The 26,096-nt window shown below is 42.7% G+C and overlaps 1 protein-coding gene across 1 annotated transcript in view; it reads left to right on the forward strand.

Moving 5' to 3' along the window:
* LOC112216706 (beta-1,3-glucosyltransferase) overlaps nucleotides 1-26,096 on the forward strand; it is a 111,520-nt gene that overhangs the window by 81,271 nt on the left and 4,153 nt on the right. The window contains exons 9-13 of the mRNA XM_024376717.2: nucleotides 6,860-6,991; nucleotides 9,470-9,539; nucleotides 10,123-10,236; nucleotides 23,334-23,433; nucleotides 23,899-24,018. Of these exons, the coding sequence (XP_024232485.1) occupies nucleotides 6,860-6,991; nucleotides 9,470-9,539; nucleotides 10,123-10,236; nucleotides 23,334-23,433; nucleotides 23,899-24,018 (536 nt within the window). The remainder of the gene's footprint in view (nucleotides 1-6,859; nucleotides 6,992-9,469; nucleotides 9,540-10,122; nucleotides 10,237-23,333; nucleotides 23,434-23,898; nucleotides 24,019-26,096) is intronic.

A 26,096-nucleotide genomic window follows, 5' to 3' on the forward strand; every position in this document is an offset into this window, starting at 1 on the left:
TGGTTTACCAACTACTTCTCTGATAGAGTGCAGTGTGTGAAATTGGAGGGCCAACTACTTCTCTGGCAGTCTCTATGGGGGTACCACAGGGTTCAATTCTTGGGCCGACTCTTTTCTCTGTATCCATCAATGATGTCGCTCTTGCTGCTGGTGATTCTCTGATCCACCTCTACGCAGACGACACCATTCTGTATACTTCTGGCCCTTCGTTGGCCCTGTGTTAACTAACCTCCAGACGAGCTTCAATGCCATACAACTCTCCTTCCATGGCCTCCATGCTCTTAAATGCAAGTAAAACTAAATGCATGCTCTTCAACCGATCACTGCCCGCCCGTCCAGCATCACTACTCTGGACGGCTCTGACTTAGAATATGTGGACAACTACAAATAACTAGGTGTCTGGTTAGACTGTAAACTCTCCTTCCAGACTCACATTAAGCATCTCCAATCCAAAATTAAATCAAGAATCGGCTTCCTATTTCTCAACAAAGCATCCTTTACTCATGCTGCCAAACATACCCTAGTAAAACTGACCATCGTACCGATCCTCGACTTTGGCGATGTCATTTACAAAATAGCCTCCAACACCCTACTCAACAAATTGGATGCAGTCTATCACATTGCCATCCGTTTTGTCACCAAAGCCTCATATACTACCCACCACTGCGACCTGTATGTTCTCGTTGGCTGGCCTTCGCTTCACTCTCGTCGCCAAACCCACTGGCTCCAGGTCATCTACAAGTCTCTGCTAGGTAAAGCCCCGCCTTATCTCAGCTCACTGGTTACCATAGCAGTACCCACTCATAGCACGCGCTCTAGCAGGTATATCTCACTGGTCACCCCCAAAGCCAATTCATACTTTGGCCGCCTTTCCTTACAGTTCTCTGCTGCCAATGACTGAAACTAACTGCAAAAATCACTGAAGCTGGAGACTCATATCTCCCTCACTAGCTTTAAGCACCAGCTGTCAGAGCAGCTCACAGATCACTGCACCTGTACATAGCCAATCTGTAAACAGCCCATCCAACTACCTCATCCCCATACTGTATTTATTTATTTATCTTGCTCCTTTGCACTCCAGTATCTCTACTTGCACATTCATCTTCTGCACATCTACCATTCCAGTGTTTAATTGCTATATTATAATTCCTTCGCCACCATGGCCTATTTATTACCTTAACTCCCTTATCTTACCTCATTTGCACTCACTGTATATAGACTTTTTGTTTTCTTTTTAGCTTAGAACATAACAATGTAACTGAGGGAGGAAGGGTAATGTATAATATTTACATTATGTCAGGATATGTTATTGTTAGGCATCAGGGCTGTTTAGTTGTGGAGGAGGAGACTCAGCCTAGGAGAAAGGGTGAAATATCAGTGCCTGTGTGAAATGTTTTCTTTTTGTCTGAATTACAGTTGTAATGAACCTTTAGGAAGAATTAAACTTGGTTAAGCTTCTCTAGTGTCTGTGAGTTATTTACTCAAATTGGAACCTAACAGAAGGAAGCAGTGGCAAACTGCAAGCATTGCCAAGCAATCACTAGCCTACTATTCAGTGGAGTGCCTATGTGGTCGCAAATCTGGGATTAAGGGGCTCTTTTCCAAGTTTAAAATTACAACTGGGAAGTTGGGAATAAATATGCTCTGACTGTGAAAATAGATTTTGAACGGTCATCCAACTCGGAATTGTAAACCTGAAGATCAATGACGACGTCATGATTCAACGTTTTTTTCCGGGTTCCCAGTTGCTTTGAAAGTGCCATAAATCCAGAAAATGCCAGACTTGGTTGACAAAATCTGCCCACGATGGACCGCGGTCGCCACCTTCAAGTGAGCACAGCACAACAAGGCGAGTCCAAAAATGTATTGTATAAAGCTGCATAAACTATGTAATATGCCAGGGAGATATGTATACTGTAGCTAAGAAAGTAATACTAAGTGTATGACTTGGTGGTGCACATGTAGCATATGACCTGTTTTAAAGAAATGTTGTAAGAGCTTTCATTGTCTGCTTGTATGCCCCCTTTATTTATCCTACGGTTCTGACTTGGTGTACAGGGAGAACACTGTAAGAACGGCCCATGTTCTGAATTCTGTCGCTGTACATTTCAAAAGTACTGAACAAATAGTTATATTGACTACGTCCGTCCTAGCTCACTCATTAATGTCTTAATCAGAATTACAGATTGCCTTTTATCCGCTTGTCTTCCCCTTATGCCATAGCTTGTATAGTTTGTACATCTCAGTAGAAATCACATTTGTTTAAACAAGTCAGCCATATCAGCTATGTTTTTTTAAAAGGCAGTAAATGAGGCTGAATGAACTGTTTCACTGCTAGACAACTGCTCCCCCAGCCGCGGCTCGAGCCCAGCCCCGCTTCGCACCCCAGCCCGACCGACCCAGCCGTTAGAGCCAATCCTTATCCCGAAGTTACGGATCTGACTTGCCGACTTCCCTTGCGTACATTGTTCTAACATGCCAGAGGCTGTTTACCTTGGAGACCTGCTGCGGATATGGGTACGGCCTGGCGCGAGATTTACACCCTCTCCCCCGGATTTTCAAGGGCCAGCGAGAGCTCACCAGACGCCACCGGAACCGCAACGCTTTCCAGGGCTTGGGCCCCTCTCTCGGGGCGAACCTATTCCAGGGCGCCCTGCCCTTCACAAAGAAAAGAGAACTCTCCCCAAGACCACCACAGGAATGGAAGACCCAGAGTTACCTCTGCTGCAGAGGATAAGTTCATTAGAGTTTCCAGCCTCAGAAATTGCAGCCCAAATAAATGCTTCACAGAGTTGAAGTAACAGACACATCTCAACATCAACTGTTTTTAGAGGAGACTGCGTGAATCAGGCCTGGTCAAATTGCTCCAAAGAAACCACTACTAAAGGACACACATAAGAAGAAGCGACTTGCTTGGGCCAAGAAACATGAGCAATGGACATTAGACCGTAGAAATCATCTGTCCTTTCGTCAGATGAGTCCAAATTTGACAGTGTTGGTTCCAAATGCCGTGTCTTTGTGAGACGCAAAGTAGGTGAACGGATTATCTCCGCGTGTTTGGTTCCCATCGTGAAGCATGGAGAAGGTGTGATGGTGTGAGGGTGCTTTGCTTGTGACACTCTGTGATTTATTTAGAATTCAAGGCATGACTACCACATCATTCTGCAGTGATATGCCAACCCATCATTTGTTTTTCAACAGGACAGTGACCCAAAACACACCTCCAGGCTGTGTGAGGGCTATTTGACAAAGAAGGCGTGATGGAGTGCTGCATCAGATGACCTGGCCTCCACAATCACCCAAACCTCAACCCAATTGAGATGGTTTGGGATGAGTTGAGTGAAGGAAAAGCAGCCAACAAGTACTCAGCAAATGTGGGAACTCCTTGAAGACTGTTGGAAAAGCATTCCAAATGAAGCTGGTTGAGAGAATGCCAAGTGTGCAATGTTACTACGTGATTCAATATGTGTTATATCATAGTGTTAAAATAATGAAAAACCATAGAATGAGGAGATGTATCCAAACTTTTGACTGGTTCTCTACGTCTAGATCTAAATATGTAATTTCATTATAGGTTGCCATTTTTCTCTTATTCCAAGCTTTATCTAAAAATTCAGCAAATGTGAATATAGAATGGACAAAAATACATTTAACTTTTTCTTCATCACTCAGCCACAAAATGTCATGGTATACCTGACTTTTCACTCGCGTAAATCGTGGTAGAAAGTGCAATAGAGTATTGAGTGAATTTCATTCTCTATCTCTTCAAGGTAACAGTAGTTAGTCCTCTTCCATTTCATCACAATACCGTCCTGTTTCAATACACAGGGGCAATAATCCTTTATCTTACCTGTGCACATAGGGATCTCCTGCTAGTTAGTAGGCTGTACGTAGCATATCCCTCGCACATGAAATAGTTCTTAATCAAATAAAAGATTTTCAATTTAGGTTCATGATTAATGTCCTCCACTCATTCCTTTTCATATTACATCTTCAGTTGTTTTTGATTATTGTTTATGTCTCTCACCTCGCAGGGTTCCCAACCCATGTCCCCAGTTATTGCCATGTCCCCAGTAGGTGCAAACTTGTGGACATAAAAATAACATTTCTATGGCTGAGCACTTCATTAAGTCAGGATTCCTATTTGACTCAGCAATGCCTCTTTGCCCGTCCAAAGCTTCATCTCCCAGCCCTTCTAATGCCACTAGGCCTAGTGCCGTTCCATCTTTTCCCCCAGCTTTTCCCTGCAAGCGGTCACTGAGTCTGAGGTGCTAAAAGAGCTCCTTAAACTTGACCCTAAAAAAACATCTGGTCAGATGGTTTAGATCCTTCCTTCCTTTAATGTTGCAGCCCCTATCATCGCAAAGCCTATCTCTCAACGTTTTAACCTGTCTCTTCTCCCTGGGGATGTTCCCAATGCTTGGAAGGCAGCCTTTATTTAAAGGGTGAGATCAAGCTGATCCTAACTGTTATAGGCCAATTTCTATCCTGCCCTGCCGGAAAAACTTGTCAATAATCACCTGACTGTCTTCCTTGATGTCTATAGTGTTCTCTTTGGTATGCAATCTGGTTTCTGCTCAGGTTATGGATGTGTCACTGCAACCTTAATGATATCGCCACTGCCCTTGACTCTAAGAAATGTTGTGCTGCTATTTTTTTAGACATACTCTCAGCATAGATCGAAGCTGCAGGCTAAGGTTAAATCTAGACTATGCTAGGTTATGGAGATGTAATTTATAGATCACCAGTAGGACACATCACTGCACTCTATACTCCCCAGTAAACTAGCCATCTTTGTGTACCCAGCGCAAGACCCACTGGTTGATGCTTATTTATAAAACCCTCTTAGGCCTCACTCCCTCCTATCTGAGATACCTACTGCAGCCCTCACCTTCCACATACAACATCTGTTCTGCCAGTCACATTCTGTTAACGGTCCCCAAAGCGCACACAAAACCTCTAATTATATTCGCTGACACCCTGCAGTTTAAATTTTGGCACCAGTAGACTAGCTACTTAGTTATGTAAACCACACCCCCCTGTGAACACACCTTCTGCGATGTTGGTTACAATGTGGTACTAATTTAAATTAGGTAAAAGAATAAGATATTACCACTGGTGTATTAAAATGAGAGATTTTGTGATGTCACAAAATTCCTTTTAATAATCCCACCTGAATCCAAGTGTTTGATATGGGGGAGGCGACCAGTAACTTTATGATCTAACTTTATCAATGTAGAAGCAAAACATGATTTTGGCTGTGCAGGAACTTTTAATTCATCTCAATTTACAGAACTGTATTGTGGCATTTCATGGCTTCCTGTTTCACTGGGGGATTTAAAAAAAGGTAACACGTATGTAAAATCCAAAGAACTCACAAATGAAAGGAGACAAATGGTTGTTGACTTTCATAAGTCAGGCAATGAGGACATGAAAACAACTGAAAAACCAAATATACCACCTACCACTATTTGGGTTTGAAGTAGTTTAAAACCACTGGAACATTGGAACACTTGCCAGGTAGAGAACACATCTTGTCCCCACGCACAGTGAAGAAGATTGGGGGGGTGCAAAGTCCAAGGGCCATAGTTGGAGAATTACAGAACTTCCTCGCATCTTGGGGTCACCAAATCCTCAATTAGATACCCCCTCCATGACAATAGGCTATTTGGAGGGGATGCCATAAAAAGGCCTTTATTGAGAGCAACACCTAGAGTTTGCTAAACGTCATTAGCACTTGAATTGGAACCAGGTGCTATGGTCAGATAAGATGATTAAATAGATGAAAATAGAGCTCTTTTGCCACGCACACCAGTGGTGGGTTTGGCCTCGACAGAAGGATGCATATGCGGAAAATAACCTAATCCATACTGTAAAATATGGTGGTTGATCTTTGATGTTATTGGGGCTGTTTTGCTTCCACTGGTCCTGGGGCCCTTTTTTAAGGTTAACGACCGTATGAACTCACGTAGTAGTAGAACATTTTAGCCAAAAACCTGGTTGCCTCTGTCAGGAGGCTGAAACTTGGTCGCAAATGAAACTTCCATTAAGACAATGACCCCAGGCACACATCAAAATCCACAAAGAAATGGTTAATTGTCCTCAAAATCTAAATTTTGGACAGTCTCTGGACTTGAACACCATTAAAAACCTGTGGTTTGAATTGCGGAGGGCAGTCCATAAACGCAGACCGAAGGATATCAAGGATCAGGAAGGTTTCTGTATAGAGCAATAGTGTGTTCTAACAATCTCATAAAACATTATAGAATAAGGCTAAGTGCCATTATCCTCACAACTGGAGGGTGCACAAAGTATTGAACACAAGGGTGCCAATAATTTTGACATCTTTTTAAAAATATATATTTCTTGTTTAAAGAAAATATTTTTGTTGTATTAGTATTTTATACAGTCATTTCCAATGTGACCGTAAAGCCTTCTGCATGCTTCTGTGTGGCTGGCGTCTCACATACTACCTTTGCTTGAAAAACAAGAAAAGGCTGCAATAGTACTGTTTGTCCACCTTGAGACGCCGTAGCCACTTCCTCAAAGTAGTCAGAATTAATCTAAGAAAACTCAAGAAATCTGTCATAATTTTGACATTTTGTCGAGGAGATCTTAGTCGCGCAATTTTACATTAAGACGTTTGGTGGAGTATTTTTTTCAAGTGAAATTTTTTGCATGAACCATTTGTCTCTCGTTGAATGACAACAAACACATCATTGAAGAATCCTAACTGTTGACCAATCACCGATGAAGGGGCGTCGACATCAGCTACCGACTTTGGCTTGCTTCTAGAAGAAAATGTGTTTGCATGAGCAGCTGAAAAAAACAGTAACAGTATCTTCCCATGTTGTTGCAGGTAGCTCTGTATATCTGGGAGAATGGCCACGGGCCTCGTCTGACGGCAGTCCCAGAGCTGTGTACTGAGCCAGAACACTCTCCCACTGCCCAACACTGTGCTACCACCCTCAGGAGACCTGCTCCCCTGTGTGTAGGTACCAAGTTGTGCATACTGTACATCACAGGTCTATTCTTCACCATAGATCTAGGTCGAAATAATAGTACTTTTTTTGTTTCAGCTTACTTACTTGGTGCACTTGATTGGGGTTTAAATGGAATTGCACCAATGGAATAGTCCCAAAAGTGCCAACCCCACCCACTAAATCCAAGTATTTTGGGGGGAAAGGATACATGCTTTGGACCCAAGTCTGCTCCACCCCCCAGGAACAATGATTGTGTCAGTCTTCATGCATGCAAACTATCAGAAGGTTGGAGAGGAATCTCAGGATGACTTCATTGCTCAAATCTTTTTTCTCCCTCAAGTGATATTTTAAAGTACCGTCAAATCCTCTTCAAGTACTTTACATTCCTGGGTGAGACACTCTTCAGCAGGCTACAGCCTCTATACTGGAATTCCGTCTCACATCGGCGGGTAGCTGCAGCCCTCGTGCCGTGTTGGTGTCATACCTTTTCTCCAGCCCCACAGCAGTACACCTGATGAATCCAATTGTGGGCTGAAATAAAAAGTAGTTATTAGTTCATTTGAATCAGGTGTGGAGTGTTGAGCTGAAAAATGTGATGCCAGCAACATGGCCAATGAAGACCGCCGCTGCCCACCCAACACAAACCACTGTGTTGAGCTGAGAAATGTGATGCCAACATGGCCATTGAGGACCGCCGCTGCCCACCCAACACAAACCACTGTGTTGAGCTGAGAAATGTGATGCCAACATGGCCATTGAGGACAGCCGCTGCCCACCCAACACAAACCACTGTGTTGAGCTGAGAAATGTGATGCTAACATGGCCATTGAGGACCGCCGCTGCCCACCCAACACAAACCACTGTGTTGAGCTGAGAAATGTGATGTCAACATGGCCGTTGAGGACCGCCGCTGCCCACCCAACACACACCACTGTGTTGAGCTGAGAAATGTGATGCCAGCAACATGGCCGTTGAGGACCGCCGCTGCCCACCCAACACAAACCACTGTGTTGAGCTGTGAAATGTGATGCCAACATGGCCATTGAGGACCGCCGCTGCCCACCCAACACAAACCACTGTGTTGAGCTCTGGCCTATTAGTTTGCGCTCAGATGCGCTTAATATATTCCCCTCTGTTCTTGATGCCTTTCAGTGTGTCTGCCTTGTACCCCTGGAAGTGTTGCCTTTCTTCAGCCTGGTCTGAATATTCCATAAAGTGCTCAGAGAGAACAAGGTGCCCTCTCTCCTTTTACTCTTTCTCCTCTCTCATTCCCCTTAGGGAGAGAGATCCAGGGCTATCCTAGCTCTCTCCTTTTAGTATTTCTTCTACCCTTCCTCCCTCCTATCATTCCTCTCTAACTTTAATACATTTAAATTACCTTTTAGTCATTTAGCAGACACTCTTAACCAGAGTGAGTGCTCAAAAAAAAGTGATACATTTTCATTTGGAAGAGTCAGCTTTTTAAACCAACATGGCTCAGTTTAAATTATTTTTTACATTGTAGTAAAGCAAAATCTCATTTGATATGTGTTTTGACATAAAATTACTAAATTATGTAGCAATTCATGTTTTTTCCCATTAAAATGCGATTTGATTAAAGTTAATTCCAGAGTGCATACATTTTCGTACTCCCTCCAAACCCTTTCTCCCCCTCTTATTTATCTATAACTATGCTGGCTCTCTCCTTTTAGTCCCCCTCCTACCCTTCTTCCCTCCTACCCTTTCTCCTCCCCTGATCTATGACTATGCTGGCTCTCTCCTTTTAGTCTCCCTCCTACCCTTTCTCCCTCCTACCCTTTCTCCCCATCTGATCTATGACTATGCTTGCTCTCTCCATTTAGTCTCCCTCCTAACCTTTCTCTCTCCTACCCTTTCTCCCCCTCTGATCTATGACTATGCTGGCTCTCTCCTTTTAGTCTCCCTCCTACCCTTCCTCCCTCCTACCTTTTCTCGACATCTTCCCACTAACCTGGCCAGAGCTCTAATATGCCAAGAAGACAGAGATAACTCATAGGTCTGCATCCCAAATTGCACCCTATTCCCTTTATAGTATACTACTTTGGGAAACGTAGTGTACTACATAGGGAATAGGGTGCCATTTGAGACACTTGAGCCTCAGAGAGGCAGAGGACAGCCTATTAGCAGGGTGTATGGCCTCCCTCTGGCAATCAGCCTGAGAGCCACAGACAGACATGCAGTAGACCTGATCACTTAAATTAACATGGCCAATTTACATTTCACTCCCAAATAATAACCTAATAATACCGCATGTGTCATCTGGAGAAACTTGTCCAGATTCACAAGGTCTCTTCAACACGGGCAGGGAATTTGAAAAAGTTAGTGGTGCTTCAACAACGATAACAGCTCCCCTCTTGGGATGTATGTTCCATAACTAGGGCCCAGTGTTATTCCTGATCATGTGACCTGCCCAGGAAAAACGGCCCTAAAATATATGTCTAATTCTTATATTCCTGCTTTTCTTACAGGGGGAGCCTGTAAAGAAGGAAGACATCTTTGTTGCTGTGAAAACATGCAAGAAGTTTCACAGTGAGAGAGGTGAGTCAGACACCCCCCCCCCGACAGCCTAACTGTTAATGTAGCTTTCATGGCAGCGCTGAGTCAGATGTACCAGGACTCCATTAAAACTTAATGAGACAGATAACATTTTGCCGTTAGAATTTCGGAACCATCCGGAAAATTCTACATAAGCTCCAGCTGACATGTCGGTCACAGCTACTTGCTCTGATTATAATAATTACAGTCATCCTCAACTAACACACAGACAGAACTAAAAGGGACATTAGATGTATTTATGGCATGAGGGTTGGATGTGAAAAAATAGTATTTTTCCCCTCAGTTGCCTCCAGTCCTTTAATGCTTTTGACTCTTGACTCTTTCTGTGTTTTTATTTTATTTTTACAGGTCCAATTCTTTTACATTGAACAGGGAAAAAAACTACAAAAAACATCTATTGAAATGTTTATTTCAAAAAGTTCTGTAAAAGACTAAATGTGTTTAACATTCATTATTAATAATTGCTGCACGTTTTCTGTGTACCGAAGCCTGATTCTACTTACTATTGTCTTGTGAAAGTGTTGAGCTGTATTGTTTTACCTGTTGTCCTGTTGTCCTGCCCCAGTCCCAGTGGTGAAGAAGACGTGGGAGAGAGAGGCATCTCTGTTGGAGTATTACAGTGACCACACTGACCCCTCCATACCTACCATTGACCTAGGAGTCCCCAACACAGAGAGAGGTGAGTTAGTCCAGGGCCTGTATCCATAACATCTCAGAGTAGGAGTGCTAGTCTAGGATCCGTTTAGCCTTTTAGATCATAATTATTAAGATTACATGGACATGTCTGACAAACCTTTATTTGGGAGTGTCCCTTTAACTCTGGCAGATGGCGAGTCTGATACGACAGGTACAGCAAGGTACGTTATACCAGTCTACCAAAGCACGGCACGTTGTATTGTGTTGTTATTTAAACAAGAATAATTTGGCTTCCTGTCTGATCCTGCTATCATAACATTTGGGAAGAAACAAAGGGCTGTGGGCCTCTTTTTTGCCACTCCTTATGAGGTTGTTAATTGAGTGTCTTGTTTGTGACTGAGATACAGAATCTGCACATTTACGAAAACTTCAGCTCTCATCTCTTCCACGGTTCTCAATGTCAAACAACAAAGACCAGATTGTTTTGTTTTTTCATGATTGCGACATGGGTCATTTTAATTCAGGACTCTTGTAACAGACTGCATCCATTGAAGTGTATAAGATTTAGTTTTATCAGGTGGAAATGGACACATTTTAGGATAGTTTAGGAATGAATATGGAAACCTCAGATTCAACCAGTACCACTGCTCTGGGAGTAAATTACCATCCATTGACTTGAGTTTGATAGAAGAGGTCAAAGTAAGCTTCATTATTCAACGCCACACTAAAACGAAAATCAAAAAACTTGGTAGGCCTTAGCTCTGCATGGAAAGCTCGTTCACCACTCTGTTATCATCCCGAATGGCACCCTATTCCCTACATAGAGTACTACTTTTGACCAGACACCTATTTTATTTGTGTCCACATTCAAATGGTTAAAGTTGATTGTGATATGATTAAGAGAAAAAAATCTATATTTGGGTGTGATGCTGGCCTTAAAATGGTAGCACCCTATTTGAACTTTGATGTAATTTGACCCAATATTATGGCATTAGGACGAGCAATTTTATGCTGATTTGTATCAAATTACATTTAAAACAGTTGAGATTTAATTGTAAAATTACTTTGTATGAGTCTCATTTATGGTTTTGCAGAAGGATTTTAGTCTAATGTCTCCATCTCATTATTGGTTTCTCTGATTTTAACAACAGAAGTAGTGCCACCATTATCTACAGTTATTTTTTTATTTGTTTTAACATTTATTTAACAAGGCAAGTCAGTTAAGACCAAATTCTTATTTACAATGACGGCCTAACCCGGACGACTCTGGGCCAATTGTGCTCCGCCCTATGGGACTCCCAATCACGGCCGGTTGTGATACAGCCTGGAATCGAACCAGGGTCTATAGTGATGCCTCTAGCACTGAGATGCTGCTCCACTCGGTAGCCCTACAGTGAGTCCGTCTACATCAATGCTAGAATTTTTGTAATTTTGGTATCTAGTATTGTAATACTTAACCTGGTATCGGTATCCAGTGCAGGCTCCAGGCATAAGCGACATAAATGGTTGCTTAGGGACTGTTAGACATTTTCAGAACCGGGACCCGGACAAAAATGTGGGAGGGTCATTATTTTTCCATTTTTATATAGTCTAGGGAAAAGTCATGAAATTCGTAATCGATTAAGAAAAATATTACAAATTAGCTCCATAATATCGACAGAAACATGGCAAACAAATTTGTTTTTTCAGTAGGACCGATTGGAGTAATGGCTTCCTCCTGTATTTTACGCGAGAGTCACCCTGGGAGCCATCAGGTGACCATTTACGCAATGTAGACGCCTACGGCTATTCTTCAACATAAATGCGCAAAACTACGTCACAATGCTGTAGACACCTTGGGGAATACGTAGAAAGCGTAAACTGGTTGATAGCACATTCACAGCTCAATAGGGACTCATTGGAATGCAGCGCTTTCAAAATATATGGCACTTCCGGATTGGATTTTTCTCAGGCTTTCGCCTGCAACATCAGTTCTGTTATACTCACAGACAATATCTTTACAGTTTTGGAAACGTTAGTGTTTTCTATCCAAAGCTGTCAATTATATGCATATTCTAGCATCTTGTCCTGACAAAATATCCCGTTTAAAACGGGAATGTTTTTTTTCCAAAAATGAAAATACTGCCCCTAGAGTCGCAACGGGTTAAATTTCTATATTGCCAGATGCTATCCCTCATTCTCTGCTGGATGTGCAATTTTTTTTTTAACCTTTATTTAACTAGGCAAGTCCGTTAAGAACAAATTCTTATTTTCAATAACGGGTGGATTAACTGCCTGTTCAGGGGCAGAACCACAGATGGTGTCAGCTCGGGGGTTTGAACTTGCAACCTTCTGGTTACTAGTCCAACTCTCTAACCACGAAAGTATTCGGCCCCCTTGAACTTTGCGACCTTTTGCCACATTTCAGGCTTCAAACATAAAGATATAAAACTGTATTTTTTTGTGAAGAATCAACAACAAGTGGGACACAATCATGAAGTGGAATGACATTTATTGGATATTTCAAACTTTTTTAACAAATCAAAAACTGAAAAATTGGGCGTGCAAAATTATTCAGCCCCCTTAAGTTAATACTTTGTAGCGCCACCTTTTGCTGCGATTACAGCTGTAAGTCGCTTGGGGTATGTCTCTATCAGTTTTGCACATCGAGAGACTGACATTTTTTCCCATTCCTCCTTGCAAAACAGCTCGAGCTCAGTGAGGTTGGATGGAGAGCATTTGTGAACAGCAGTTTTCAGTTCTTTCCACAGATTCTCGATTGGATTCAGGTCTGGACTTTGACTTGGCCATTCTAACACCTGGCCAAGTGGATATGTTTATTTTTGAACCATTCCATTGTAGATTTTGCTTTATGTTTTGGATCATTGTCTTGTTGGAAGACAAATCTCCGTCCCAGTCTCAGGTCTTTTGCAGACTCCATCAGGTTTTCTTCCAGAATGGTCCTGTATTTGGCTCCATCCATCTTCCCATCCATTTTAACCATCTTCCCTGTCCCTGCTGAAGAAAAGCAGGCCCAAACCATGATGCTGCCACCACCATGTTTGACAGTGAGGATGGTGTGTTCAGGGTGATGAGCTGTGTTGCTTTTACACCAAACATAACGTTTTGCATTGTTGCCAAAAAGTTCAATTTTGGTTTCATCTGACCAGAGCACCTTCTTCCACATGTTTGGTGTGTCTCCCAGGTGGCTTGTGGCAAACTTTAAACAACACTTTTTATGGATATCTTTAAGAAATGGCTTTCTTCTTGCCACTCTTCCATAAAGGCCAGATTTGTGCAATATACGACTGATTGTTGTCCTATGGACAGAGTCTCCCACCTCAGCTGTAGATCTCTGCAGTTCATCCAGAGTGATCATGGGCCTCTTGGCTGCATCTCTGATCAGTCTTCTCCTTGTATGAGCTGAAAGTTTAGAGGGACGGCCAGGTCTTGGTAGATTTGCAGTGGTCTGATACTCCTTCCATTTCAATATTATCGCTTGCACAGGGCTCCTTGGGATGTTTAAAGCTTGGGAAATCTTTTTGTATCCAAATCCGGCTTTAAACTTCTTCACAACAGTATCTCGGACCTGCCTGGTGTGTTCCTTGTTCTTCATGATGCTCTCTGCGCTTTTAACGGACTATCACAGTGCAGGTGCATTTATACGGAGACTTGATTACACACAGGTGGATTGTATTTATCATCATTAGTCATTTAGGTCAACATTGGATCATTCAGAGATCCTCACTGAACTTCTGGAGAGAGTTTGCTGCACTGAAAGTAAAGGGGCTGAATAATTTTGCACGCCCAATTTTTCAGTTTTTGATTTGTTAAAAAAAATTGAAATATCCAATAAATGTCGTTCCACTTCATGATTGTGTCCCACTTGTTGTTGATTCTTCACAAAAAAATACACTTTTATATCTTTGTTTGAAGCCTGAAATGTGGCAAAAGGTCGCAAAGTTCAAGGGGGCCGAATACTTTCGCAAGGCACTGTATCAGTGTGTGCTGATGTCCTGTTAAGTTTGAGAGGAAGAGCGTGAACATTTTGAGCAACGGAGTTAAACTTCAACTGGAGATTGGTGCTGAAAGTAGGCTAATTCAAGAAGGCTTAATTCATTTAAACAGTCTTCATTTTAATTCAACCTTTATTTAATTTAAAAATGTTTTGTACTTGTACCCTTTTTTTTCTCTCCAATTTCATGATATCCAATTGGTAGTTACAGTCTTGTCCCATCGCTGTAACTCCCCTACGGACTCGGGAGAGGCAAAGGCCGAGAGTCAAACCCAGATCTGTAGTGATGCCTCAAAGACTTACGATGCAGTGTCTTAGACCGCTGCACCACTCGCTACTAAGAGGTAGGCTCAGAGGTAGGCCTTTGGCTGTTACGGTGACCGTATTACCGCCACACTGGCAGTCAAATTCCACGTAACAGTTTAGTCACGGTAATTAGGCTTCTCCAAGCACTGATGCTGCTGATGGTCATTAGCAGCCTACAAAATGTGCTAACTGCCTGGTACTCAGCACTTCATTGTCCCTCTGACATCAATGCAAAATGTAATCGAAAATCTAATCAAACACTTCATGAGAGCTCATGTTCAAAAACATTTCTATAGGCTATGCAATTGCATGAGAAAAGAGTTTTGATGGCCTCTATTAAAAAGAGGAGGACCCCATCAGCTTTTAGGCTAGGCCTACTATATTTATTTCTCAACTTTCCTAATGTTAAGCACGTTGCTTCACTTTACGACAGGGGTATAGCCTACCTGGCTGGCATGAAAATGAACCACGGGAAAGCCTCCTCCATTCGCTATTTAAATGCATAGATGACATGTATTTTTTCACAGAGTTACACATAAACAAACCTACAGTCAATAACACAATAGAAAAATCAATGTACATTGTGAAAATGTAGAAGAGTGGAGAGGCAAGGCAATAAATAGGCCATAGAGGCGAAATAATTACAATTTAGTATTAACACTGGAGTGAGGGATGTGCAGATGATGATGTGCAAGTGGAGATACTGGGGAGCAAAAGAGCAAGAGGATAAGTAACAATATGGGGATGAGGTAGTCGGGTGAGCTATTTACAGATGGGCTGTGTACAGTGATCGGTAAGCTGCTCTGAAAGCTGATGCTTAAAGTTAGAGAGGAAGATAAGACTCCAGCTTCAGTTATTTTTGCAAATCGTTCCAGTCATTAGCAGCAGAGAACTGGAAGGAAAGGTGGCCAAAGTAAGTGTTACTTTGGGGATGACCAGTGAAATACACCTGCTGGAGCGCATGCTATGGGTGGGTGTTGCTATGTTGACCAGTGAGCTGAGATAAGGAGGGGCTTTACCGACAAAAGGCTTATAGACGACCTGGAGCCAGTGGGTTTGCCAACGAATATGAAGTGAGGGCCAGCCAACGAGAGCATACAGGTCACAGTGGTGGGTAGTATATGGGGCTTTGGTGGCAAAACGGATGGCAATGTGATAGACTACATCCAGTTTGCTGAGTAGTTGGAGGCTATTTTGTAAATGACATTGCCGAAGTCAAGGATAGGTAGGGTAGGATAGTCAGTTTTACAAGGGTATGTTTGGCAGCATGAGTGAAGAAGGCTTTGTTGCAAAATAGGAAGCGACTCTAGATTTAATTTTGGATTTGCATTGGAGAGGCTTAATGTGAGCCTGGAAGGAGACATCAGACATCTAGGTATTTGTAGATGTCCTCATATTCTAAGTCAGAACCGTCCAGAGTAGTGATGCTAGTTGGGTGGGAGGGTGCGGACAGCAATTGGTTGAAGATCATGCACTTAGTTTTACTAGGATTTAAAAGCAGTTGGAGGCCACCAAAGGAATGTTGTATGGCACTGAAGCTTGTTTGGAGGTTTGTTAGCATAGTGTCCAAAGAAGGGCCAGATGTATACAGAATGGTGTCGTCTGCATAGAGGTGGATCAGCGAATCACCAGCAGCAAGAGCGACATCATTGATATATACAGAGAAAAGAGTCCCTGTGAGAGAATTGATCCCTGTGGCACCCCCATAGAGACTGCCAGAGGTCCGGACAACAGGCCCTCTGATTTGACACACTGAACTCTATCTGAGAAGTAGTTGAGAAGCCAAGGCTATTGAGTCTGCCGATAAGATTCCTGTGATTATCAGGGTAGAACGCCTTGGCCAGGTCGATGAAGACGGCTGTCTTTTATCGATGGCGGTTATGATATCGTTTAGGACCTTGAGTGTGGCTGAGGTGCACCCATGATCAGCTCGGAAACCAGATTGCATAGTGGAGAATGTACCGTGGGATTTGAAATGGTCGGTGATCTGTATGTTAACTTGGCTTTTGAAGATTTTAGAAAAGCAGGGCAGGATGGATATAGGTCTGAAACAGTTTGGGTCTAGAGTGTCTCCCCCTTTGAAGAGAGGAATGACCTCGGCAGCTTTCCAATCTTTGGGGATCTCAGATGATACGAAAGAAAGGTTGAACAGTCTAGTAATAGGGGTTGCAAGAATTTTGGCGGATCATTTTAGAAAGATAGGGTCCAGATTGTCTAGCCCAGCTGATTTGTAGGGATCCATATTTTTCATAACTTTCAGAACATCAGCTGTCTGGATTTGGGTGAAGGAGAGGCGGGGGTGGGGCTTGGGCAAGTTGCTGCAGGGGATACTGAAATGTTGGCCAGGTTAGGGGTAGCCAGGTGGAAAGCATGGCCAGCCATAGAAAAACACTTATTGAAATTCTCGATTATTGTGGATTTATCGGTGGTGACAGTGTTTCCTATCCTCAGTGCAGTGGGAAGCTGTGAGGATGTGCTCTTATTCTCCATGGACTTTACAGTGTCGCATAACTTTTTGGAATTGGTGCTACAGGATACAAATTTCCTAACTAATTTCCAAATTTCCTAACTGACTGAGTATATTGGTTCCTGACTTCCCTGGAAAGTTGCATATCGCGGGGGCTATTTGATGCTAATGCAGAACGCCACAGGATGTTTTTGTGCTGGTCAAGGGCAGTCAAGTCTGGGTTGAACCAAGGGCTATATCTGTTCTTAGTTCTACATTTTTTGAATCGGCATGCTTATTTAAGAAGATGCGGAATGCACTTTTAAAGAGCAACCAGGCATCCTCTACTGATGGGATGAGGACAGTATCCTTCCAGGATACCTGGGCCAGGTCTCTTAGAAAGGCCTGCTCGCTGAAGTGTTTTAGGGAGCGTTTGACAGTGATTTGATTGTTTGATTGTTAATGAGAGACTGATGAAGTGTGTGCAGCTTCAACAAGAAACAAATCAGAGCTCATGCCTTTCATGCACCGTTTTTCAAAACATCATTAGAGTCCCACCATGCAGCTTTAGAATGTATTAAAATATAAACATACAGTGCATTTGGAAAGTATTCAGACCCCTTGACTTTTTCCACATTTTGTTACGTTACAGCCTTATTCTAAAATTGATTCAATAAAAAGATGTCATCAATCTACACACAATACCCACATAATGACAAAGCAAAAAAACATTTTTTGGAATTTCTGGAAAATGCATAAAAATGTAAAGACAGAACACCAACATTATTTACATAAGTATTCAGACCCTTTGCTATGAGACTCGAAATTGAGCTCCAGTGCATCCTGTTTCCATTGATCATCCTTGATGTTTCTACAACTTCATTGGACTCCTGTCGTAAAGCAAAAACCAAACCATGAGGTCAAAGGATTTGTCCGTAGAGCGCAGAGACAGGATTGTGTCAAGGCACAGATCTGGGGAAGGGTACCAAAACAATTCTGCAGCATTGAAGGTCCCCAAGAACACAGTGGTCTCCATCATTCTTAAATGGAAGCAGTTTAGAACCTCCAAGACTCTTCCTAATGCTGGCCGCCCGGCCAAACTGAGCAATCGAGGGAGAAGGACCTTGGTCGGGGAGGTGACCAGACCTGATGGTCACTCTGACAGAGCTCCAGAGTTCCTTTGTGGAAATGGGAAAAGTACAACCAGAAGGACAACCATTTCTGCAGTACTCCACCAATCAGGTATTTATGATAGTGGTCAGACGGAAGTCACTTCTCATTTAAAGGCACATGACAGTCTTCTTGGAGTTTGCCATAAGGCACCTAAAGGACTCTCAGACCATGAGAAACAAGATTCTCTGGTCTGATGAAACCAAGATTGAACTCTTTGGCCTGAATGCCAAGCGTCATGTCTGGAGGAAACCTGGCACCATCCCTACGGTGAAGCATGGTGGTGGCAGCATCATGCTGTGGGGATGATGGCAGGGAGTGGGAGATTAGTCAGGATCGAGGGATAGGTGGACGGCAAAAACTACAGAGAGATCCTTGATGAACCTGCTCCAGAGCCCTCAGGACCTTAGACTGGGGCGAAGGTTCACCTTTCAACAGGACAACGACCTAAAGCACACAGCCAAGACAACGCAGAAGTTGGCGATGGGACAAGTCTGAATGTCTTTGAGTGGCCCAGCCAGAGACCGGACTTGAACCCCATCAAACATTTCTGGAGAGACCTGAAAAGAGCTGTGCAGTGACGCTCCCCATCTAACCTGACAGCTTGTGTGGATCTGCAGAGACGACTGGGAGAAACACCCCAATACAGGTGTGCCAAGCTTGTAGCGTCATACCCAAGAAGACTCGAGGCTGTAATCACTGCCATAGGTGCTTCAACAAAGTACTGAGTATATAGGGTCAGGGCCACATTGTCTCCCAACCCCCCGTCTCAGCCTCCAGTATCTATGGTGCTGTAGTCTATTTGCCGGGGGGCTAGGGTCAGTCTTATCTGGTGTTATTCTCCTGTCTTATCCGGTGTCCTGTGTGAATTTTAAGTATACTCCTTCTAATTTTCTCTCTCTTCCTTTCTTCCTCCATTCCGGAGGACCTGAGCCCTAGGACCATGCCTCAGGACTACCTGGCCTGATGACTCCTTGCTGTCCCCAGTCCACCTGGTTGTGCTGCTGCTCCAGTTTCAACTCTTCTGCCTGAGGATATGGGGGGACTGGCCTGCCCTCAGAGCCTGGTTCCTCTCTAGGTTTCTTCCTTGGTTCCTGCCTTTCTAGGGAGTTTTTACTAGCCACCGTGCTTCTACATCTGCATTGCTTGCTGTTTGGGGTTTTAGGCTGGGTTTCTGTACAGCACTTTGTGACATCTACTGATGTGAAAAGGGCTTTATGAATACATTTCATTGATTGATTGGTTGAATACTTATGTAAATGTGATATTTCAGCGTTTTTCATTTGTGTGCAAACATTTCTATAAACCTGTTTTTTCTCTGTCATTATTGGGAATTGTGTGTAGATTGATGAGGCAATAAAATAAATATATTTTTTTAGAATAAGGCTTTAATGTAACAAAATGTGGAAAAGTCCAGGGGTCTGAATATTTTCCGAATGCACTGTATAGTCCAACGTTTGTAGCATAAATAACTCTAAATTAAGCGTATAGTTTATTTGTTAACGGGTCAAGACAGAATAGCCGCATGTGCGCATTCCCTCATCGTTTTGGAGAAATATTTATTTTATTCAGCTTTGTTCAATTGTATTCGACATACTATAAAATAATGACACGGAATAATAAGCAAACCTTATCTGCTAAATAAACTGCTAAATAAACTAGTGTAGCATACAGCCATATGGCATAGTCAGATTAGGACCTGACAAAAGGACAACTCTGAGTATGCTATTCTGTTCTTCTGAAATAGACTACACATTCTTCTTATCATGCTTTAGATCTGTCTAAAATAAATAAAGGCTACATTACATGGATTTATTAGACTTTTAAAAATGTAGATGTTCCAAAGGTCTGCCTCAGTAGCTTGTAGGCTATGTGTGGAAGCCAGTAAATGCTAAATGTATTTATGTTAATTAATGTCAGTTATTTTCTTGACAATCACCGCTGACAAAATGTCATGACTGCCACAGCCCGAGGTAGCCCTATCTGCATTACCAGTAGTGGGGTAGGCTAAATAAATGCAACACAATAGAGATAATTAAAAGAATAATGATAAAGGAACCGAAATAGGCTGGATAGAGCATGCCCAGAGCTCATGGTTAAGTGGTAGCAGAGCAAAATTGGAGCTGGAGAGTGGGCCAACACTCCAAACTTTTAAAAATCCTCTCAGCGCTCCAGCCAAATTACGCATGTGCGCCTCCTCAATCTACTCTGCTCACATGCACTGGTGTTGTATAACAAAAATATTATTCTTGTCTCCATTCATTTAAAAGGATGTATAATTGCATGAAATGTGTTTATAAAAGGATATTTCTTCTTGGATCCCCAAATACGATGATAGATTCATGCAATGCCTTTATTACACTGAACAAAAATATAAACGCAACATGCACCGATTTCGAAGGTTTTACAGTTCATATAAGGTAATCAGTCAATTGAGATCAATTCATTAGGCCCTAATCTATAGATTCACATGACTGGGAATACATATATGCATCTGTTGGTCACACATACCTTAAAACAATAAGTTGGGGCGTGGATCAGAAAAACAGTCAGTATCTATTGTGACCACCATTTGCCTCATGCAGCATGACACATCTCCTTCACATAGAGTTTATCAGTGTGTTAATTGTGGCCTGTGGAATGTTGCCCCACTCCACTTCGATGGTTGTGCAAAGTTGCTGGATATTGGCAGGAACTGGAACACACCGTCGTACACATCGATCCAGAGCATCCCAAACATGCTCAATGGGTGACATGTCTGGTGAGCATGCAGGCCATGGAAGAACTAGGACATTTTCAGCTTCCAGGAATAGTGTACAGATCCTTATGACATGGGGCTGTGCATTATCATGCTGAAACATGAGATGATGGCGGCAGATGAATGGCACGACAATTGGACTCAGGATCTCATCACGGTATCTCTGTGTTTTCAAATTCCCATCGATAAAATGCAATGGTTTTTGTCTGTAGCTTTTGCCTGCCCCACCATAACCCCACTGCCACCATTGGGCACTCTATTCACAACGTTGACATCAGCAGACCGCTCACCCACACAACGCCATTTGCCATCTGCCTGGTACAGTTGAAACCGGGATTCATCTGTGAAGAGCACACTTCTCCAGCGTGCCAGTGGCCATCGAAGGTAAGCATTTGCCCACTGAAGTCGGTTAAGACACAAAAATGCAGTCAGTGAGGATGATAAACACATAGATGTGCTTCCCTGAAACGGTTTCTCACAGTTTGTGCAGAATTTATCAGCTTTCCGGGTGGCTGGTCTCAGACGATCCCGCAAGTGAAGAAGCCCGATGTGGAGGTCCTGGGCTGGCTCTGCGATTATGAGGCTGGTTGGGCGTACTTCCAAATTCTCTAAAACGACATTGGAGGTGGCTTATGGTAGAGCATTGAACATTCAATTATCTGGCATCAGCTCTGGTGGACATTCCTGCAGTCGGCATGCCAATTGCACACTCCCTCAAAACTTGAGACATCTGTGGCGTTGTGTGACAAAACTGCACATTTTAGAGTGGCCTTTTATTGTCCCCAGCACAAGGTGTGTAATGATCATGCCGTTTAATCAGCTTCTTGATACGCCACACCTGTCAGGTTGATGTATTATCTTGGCAAAGGAGAAATGCTCACTAACAGGGATGTGCACAAAATTAGAGAAATAAGCTTTTTCTGCGTATGAAAAATGTCTGGGATCGTTTATTTCAGCTCATGAAACATTTGACCAACAATTTACATGTTTCTTTTATATTTTTTGTTCAGTGTACAAAGGAGATCTTTCACCCTACCCTTGTCCTCTGTGGTCTGAGAACACACAACCTTCTGGCCCGCAGCCCTACGCTAAAAAAATTGCTACGTTGCCATGTAATGCTTGGAAGACAAAGAACAGTTTCTAAAAGTGCATATCTAAGGCTCTGGTCTCTCCTAGGAGTTAGGGTGTTCTCTGCTATCCACTATATGTTTTAATTACTATTGTTGGTGTAGTGCAGGGTCACTTGTTTGTTTTTTCAAGCGTTCAGGGAGGGTCAGGTAAAAGAATATAATTATTGAAGGGAAGGCCATCCATTTTTATTTAAAAGAGATCCAATTTCCTCCAGGTATCCCTCATTAAAAATATTTGTATTACATTTTTTAGAACTCAGGGTCTCAACTTACTGATGAAAGTTAGAATAGTAGAATAGACAAGGTGTAATTTTTCTCATTATGTCAGTCACTGACAGTCACTCAATGAATTTACTGAGTAAAATGTCAGCTAATAATTTTTGGGTGGTAAGTTAGTCTAGCCAGGTATCTAGTAATCATTGGCTGAATACCAACCGAGCATGCAGAGCAGGTGCCCAGGGGCCCCCATTGATTTTGTCAGTCACTCTCACTCCGATTTCATTAACATGACATAAGTTTTGGCAAAATGTGTAGAATTGCAGGAAATTAACTTTAAAACTGCAAAGATGTATCACCACCCCATGGCAATATGTGTAATATTGCAGAAAGCTTAATTTAAAGGACCTACATATCATATTGTTGCATTGTAATTTCAGAAAATGTCAGAATCAGTTAACGCACAGAGCCACTCAAATTGATTGGAGTCACAAAAATTGACTGGGCCTGAGACGCACACAAAACCGATTGTGACACAATCCTGGTGGGACCTCTACCCAAGAGCAACGGAAGGCACCAATACATCCTGGTTATTCTGGATTATGCCACCAGGTACCCGGAAGCCATTCCCCTGCGCACCATGGCCACCAAGGGAATCGCACATGAGTTAGTCATGCTGTTCTGCCGAGTAGGCATCCCCAATGAGATAAACCGACCGGATCCCCGTTCATGTCACGAATCATGAAGGATCTATGCAAAGTAATGAAAATAACCCAGTTGCGCACCACTGTCACTGACCGATATTTTTTATATATTTGCAAAAATGTGTGTAGACTGAAAATGCTTTATTCAACTTATTTTAGAATAAGGCTGTAACTTTAACAAAATGTGGAAAAAGGGAAGGGGTCTGAATACTTTCCGAATGCACTGTATATCCCACAGTCGACCCTAAATTGTGATCGACATGCACAATTATTAACTTCAATTGTGCATTGATGTCAATGGTTCTAGTTCTAGATCTCAACTTGTAGTTTTAGTTCTCAAATTAAGATTCAGCCCTTTAATGCAATCTTGCGTCATACAGAAAAAGAAACGGTACTTTGTGTGTGTTGTTCTACAGGTCATTGTGGGAAGACGTTTGCCATCTTGGAGAGGTATATCAGCGATGCGGTGCCAAAGACGAGCTGGCTGCTGGTGGTGGATGATGACACACTCATCAGGTAAAGCTGTCAGTATATACACACACACACACACACGTGTACACACACACACACGCATGCAGCCACACACACACAAAGATACAGACAGACACTAAGGCCGATGGTGTGTCTGAGTGATAGTTCCTCCAAAATGTGTGTCTTCACTTATGCCAAAACCCCTGATGCAGTGAAAAAACTGTCAAATAAAAAAAAATGTAAGAACTCTTCAAGACTGCCTCCTGAGGGCACAGTCGGCAAACTGATTATTTTTTATTTAGTGTGGAAGTTAAGTTACCAGATGTAGAGAGCAGTGGAGTCAAAATTTAAGTGGGGGTTTTGAGGAATATCCTACCTGTTGTACCAGTGTGTGTGTGTATTGTGTGATGAGAGAGAATATATGTGTGTGTGCATGCGTGAATGGTGCATGCATGCACACATGTTTGTTTGTACATGCATGTGTACCTGATGAGTGTATGCCCTCCCCAGCCTGCCCAGACTGCAGATGCTGTTGAGCTGTTACAACCCCTCTGAACCGGTGTGTCTAGGGGAGAGGTACGGCTACGGGCTGGGCCAGGGAGGCTACAGCTACATCACCGGAGGAGGGGGGTGAGTCACTTACAGCTTCTACATCCCAAATGGCACCCCATTCGCTACATAGTGCAGTACCTTTGATGGCCCTGGTCAAAAATGCTGTATTAATCCTCTGTAGGGAATAGGGTGCCTTTTGGGACTCAGCTAGCATCTCTGACACATACATTTTGGATGCAGAATTTTATGTTAATTGAAACAGAACCCATCTTTATAGAGCATTGGTTCTCAACTACGATCCTCGAGGACCCCCAACTAGAGGTTTTCATGATTCCAACAGACCCAAAATTCCGAGACCCGCCCAGGGACCCGAGCGGATCCAAGTCCTAAATTCTTACTTTTGTCTCGGATCTGGGTCAGATCTGATGTAACAGTCACATGTCTCTTGTATGTGCAACTAAAATAGATTTGCCGACTGGGCTTGATTGGACCTGTCCTCTGATAATTTAATATGTCTGATGTGATGGGAACTGCGCAAGCTTGTCTGTGTCAGCTAACTGCAACTCAATAAAACGTATAGCTTATGTCCAACTGAAACTGGTCCCGGCCGCTCACCTCACGTGCGCCTGCTGCTGAGGAGAGAGAGAGTAAGAGGAGCCTTGGCCTATAGGCTACTCTTGATTGCGCAGATGGAGGCCTTTTTTTAATTAGGTAAAATGGAAGTTAGAGTAGAAAGATTATAGTGAAAAGAAATTGACAAGGGGAATCGCAACAAAGCATCCTTCACTCATGCTGCCAAACATACCCTCGTAAAACTGACCATCCTACCCATCCTTGACTTCGCCGATGTCATTTACAAAATAGCCTCCAACACTCTACTCAACAAACTGGATGCAGTCTATCACAGTGCCATCCGTTTTGTCACCAAAGCCCCATATACTACCCACAACTGCGACCTGTATGCCCTCGTTGGCTGGCCCTCGCTTCATACTCGTCGCCAAACCCAATGGCTCCAGGTCATCTACAAGTCTCTCCTAGGTAAAGCCCCACCTTATCTCAGCTCACTAGTCACCATAGCAGCATCCGTAGCACACACTCCAGCAGGTATAGAGTGGGGCAAAAAAGTATTTAGTCAGCCACCAATTGTGCAAGTTCTCCCACTTAAAAAGATGAGTGAGGCCTGTAATTTTCATCATAGGTACACTTCAACTATGACAGACAAAATGAGGGAAAAAAATCCAGAAAATCACATTGTAGGATTTTTAATGAATTTATTTGCAAATTATGGTGGAAAATAAGTATTTGGTCAATAACAAAAGTTTATCTCAATACTTTGTTATATACCCTTTGTTGGCAATGACAGAGGTCAAACGTTTTCTGTAAGTCTTCACAAGTACTTATTTTCCACCATAATTTGCAAATAAATTCATTAAAAATCCTACAATGTGATTTTCTGGAGAGAAAAAAATCTAATTTTGTCTGTCATAGTTGAAGTGTACCTATGATGAAAATTACAGGCCTCTCTCATCTTTTTAAGTGGGAGAACTTGCACAATTGGTGGCTGACTAAATACTTTTTTGCCCCACTGTATCTCACTGGTCACCCCCAAAGCCAATTCTTCCTTTGGCCGCCTTTCATTCCAGTTCTCTGCTTCCAATGACTGGAACGAACTGCAAAAATCACTGAAGCTGGAGACTCTCCCAGAATCTCCCTCACTAGCTTTAAGCACCAGCTTAAAGGTCCACCCGGAAATGAGTTACCTCTGGTTTGTTTAGCCATTGTCATGGGAGAAATTAATAGAGTTCTGGGATAAATGCCGAAAATAAGGTCTAAGGTTAACACAGGCTTAGGAAATCTTATACAGGGCATTCGGAAAGTACTCAGACCTCTTGACATATTTTGTTACGTTACAGCCTTATTCTAAAATGGATTACATTTAAAAAAATCCTCATCAATATATACACAATACCCCATAACAAAGCAAAAAATGTTTTGTAGATTTAAAAAAATTCAAATTTAGAAGTATTCAGACCCTTTGCTATTTCGAGCACAGGTGCGTCCTGTTTCCATTGATCATCCTTAAGATGTTTCGACAACTTGATTGGAGTCCACCTGTGGTAAATTCAATTGATTGGACATGATTTGGAAACGCACAT

Source organism: Oncorhynchus tshawytscha, linkage group LG17 (genome assembly GCF_018296145.1).
Source record: "Oncorhynchus tshawytscha isolate Ot180627B linkage group LG17, Otsh_v2.0, whole genome shotgun sequence".
Lineage (NCBI taxonomy): Eukaryota > Metazoa > Chordata > Actinopteri > Salmoniformes > Salmonidae > Oncorhynchus > Oncorhynchus tshawytscha.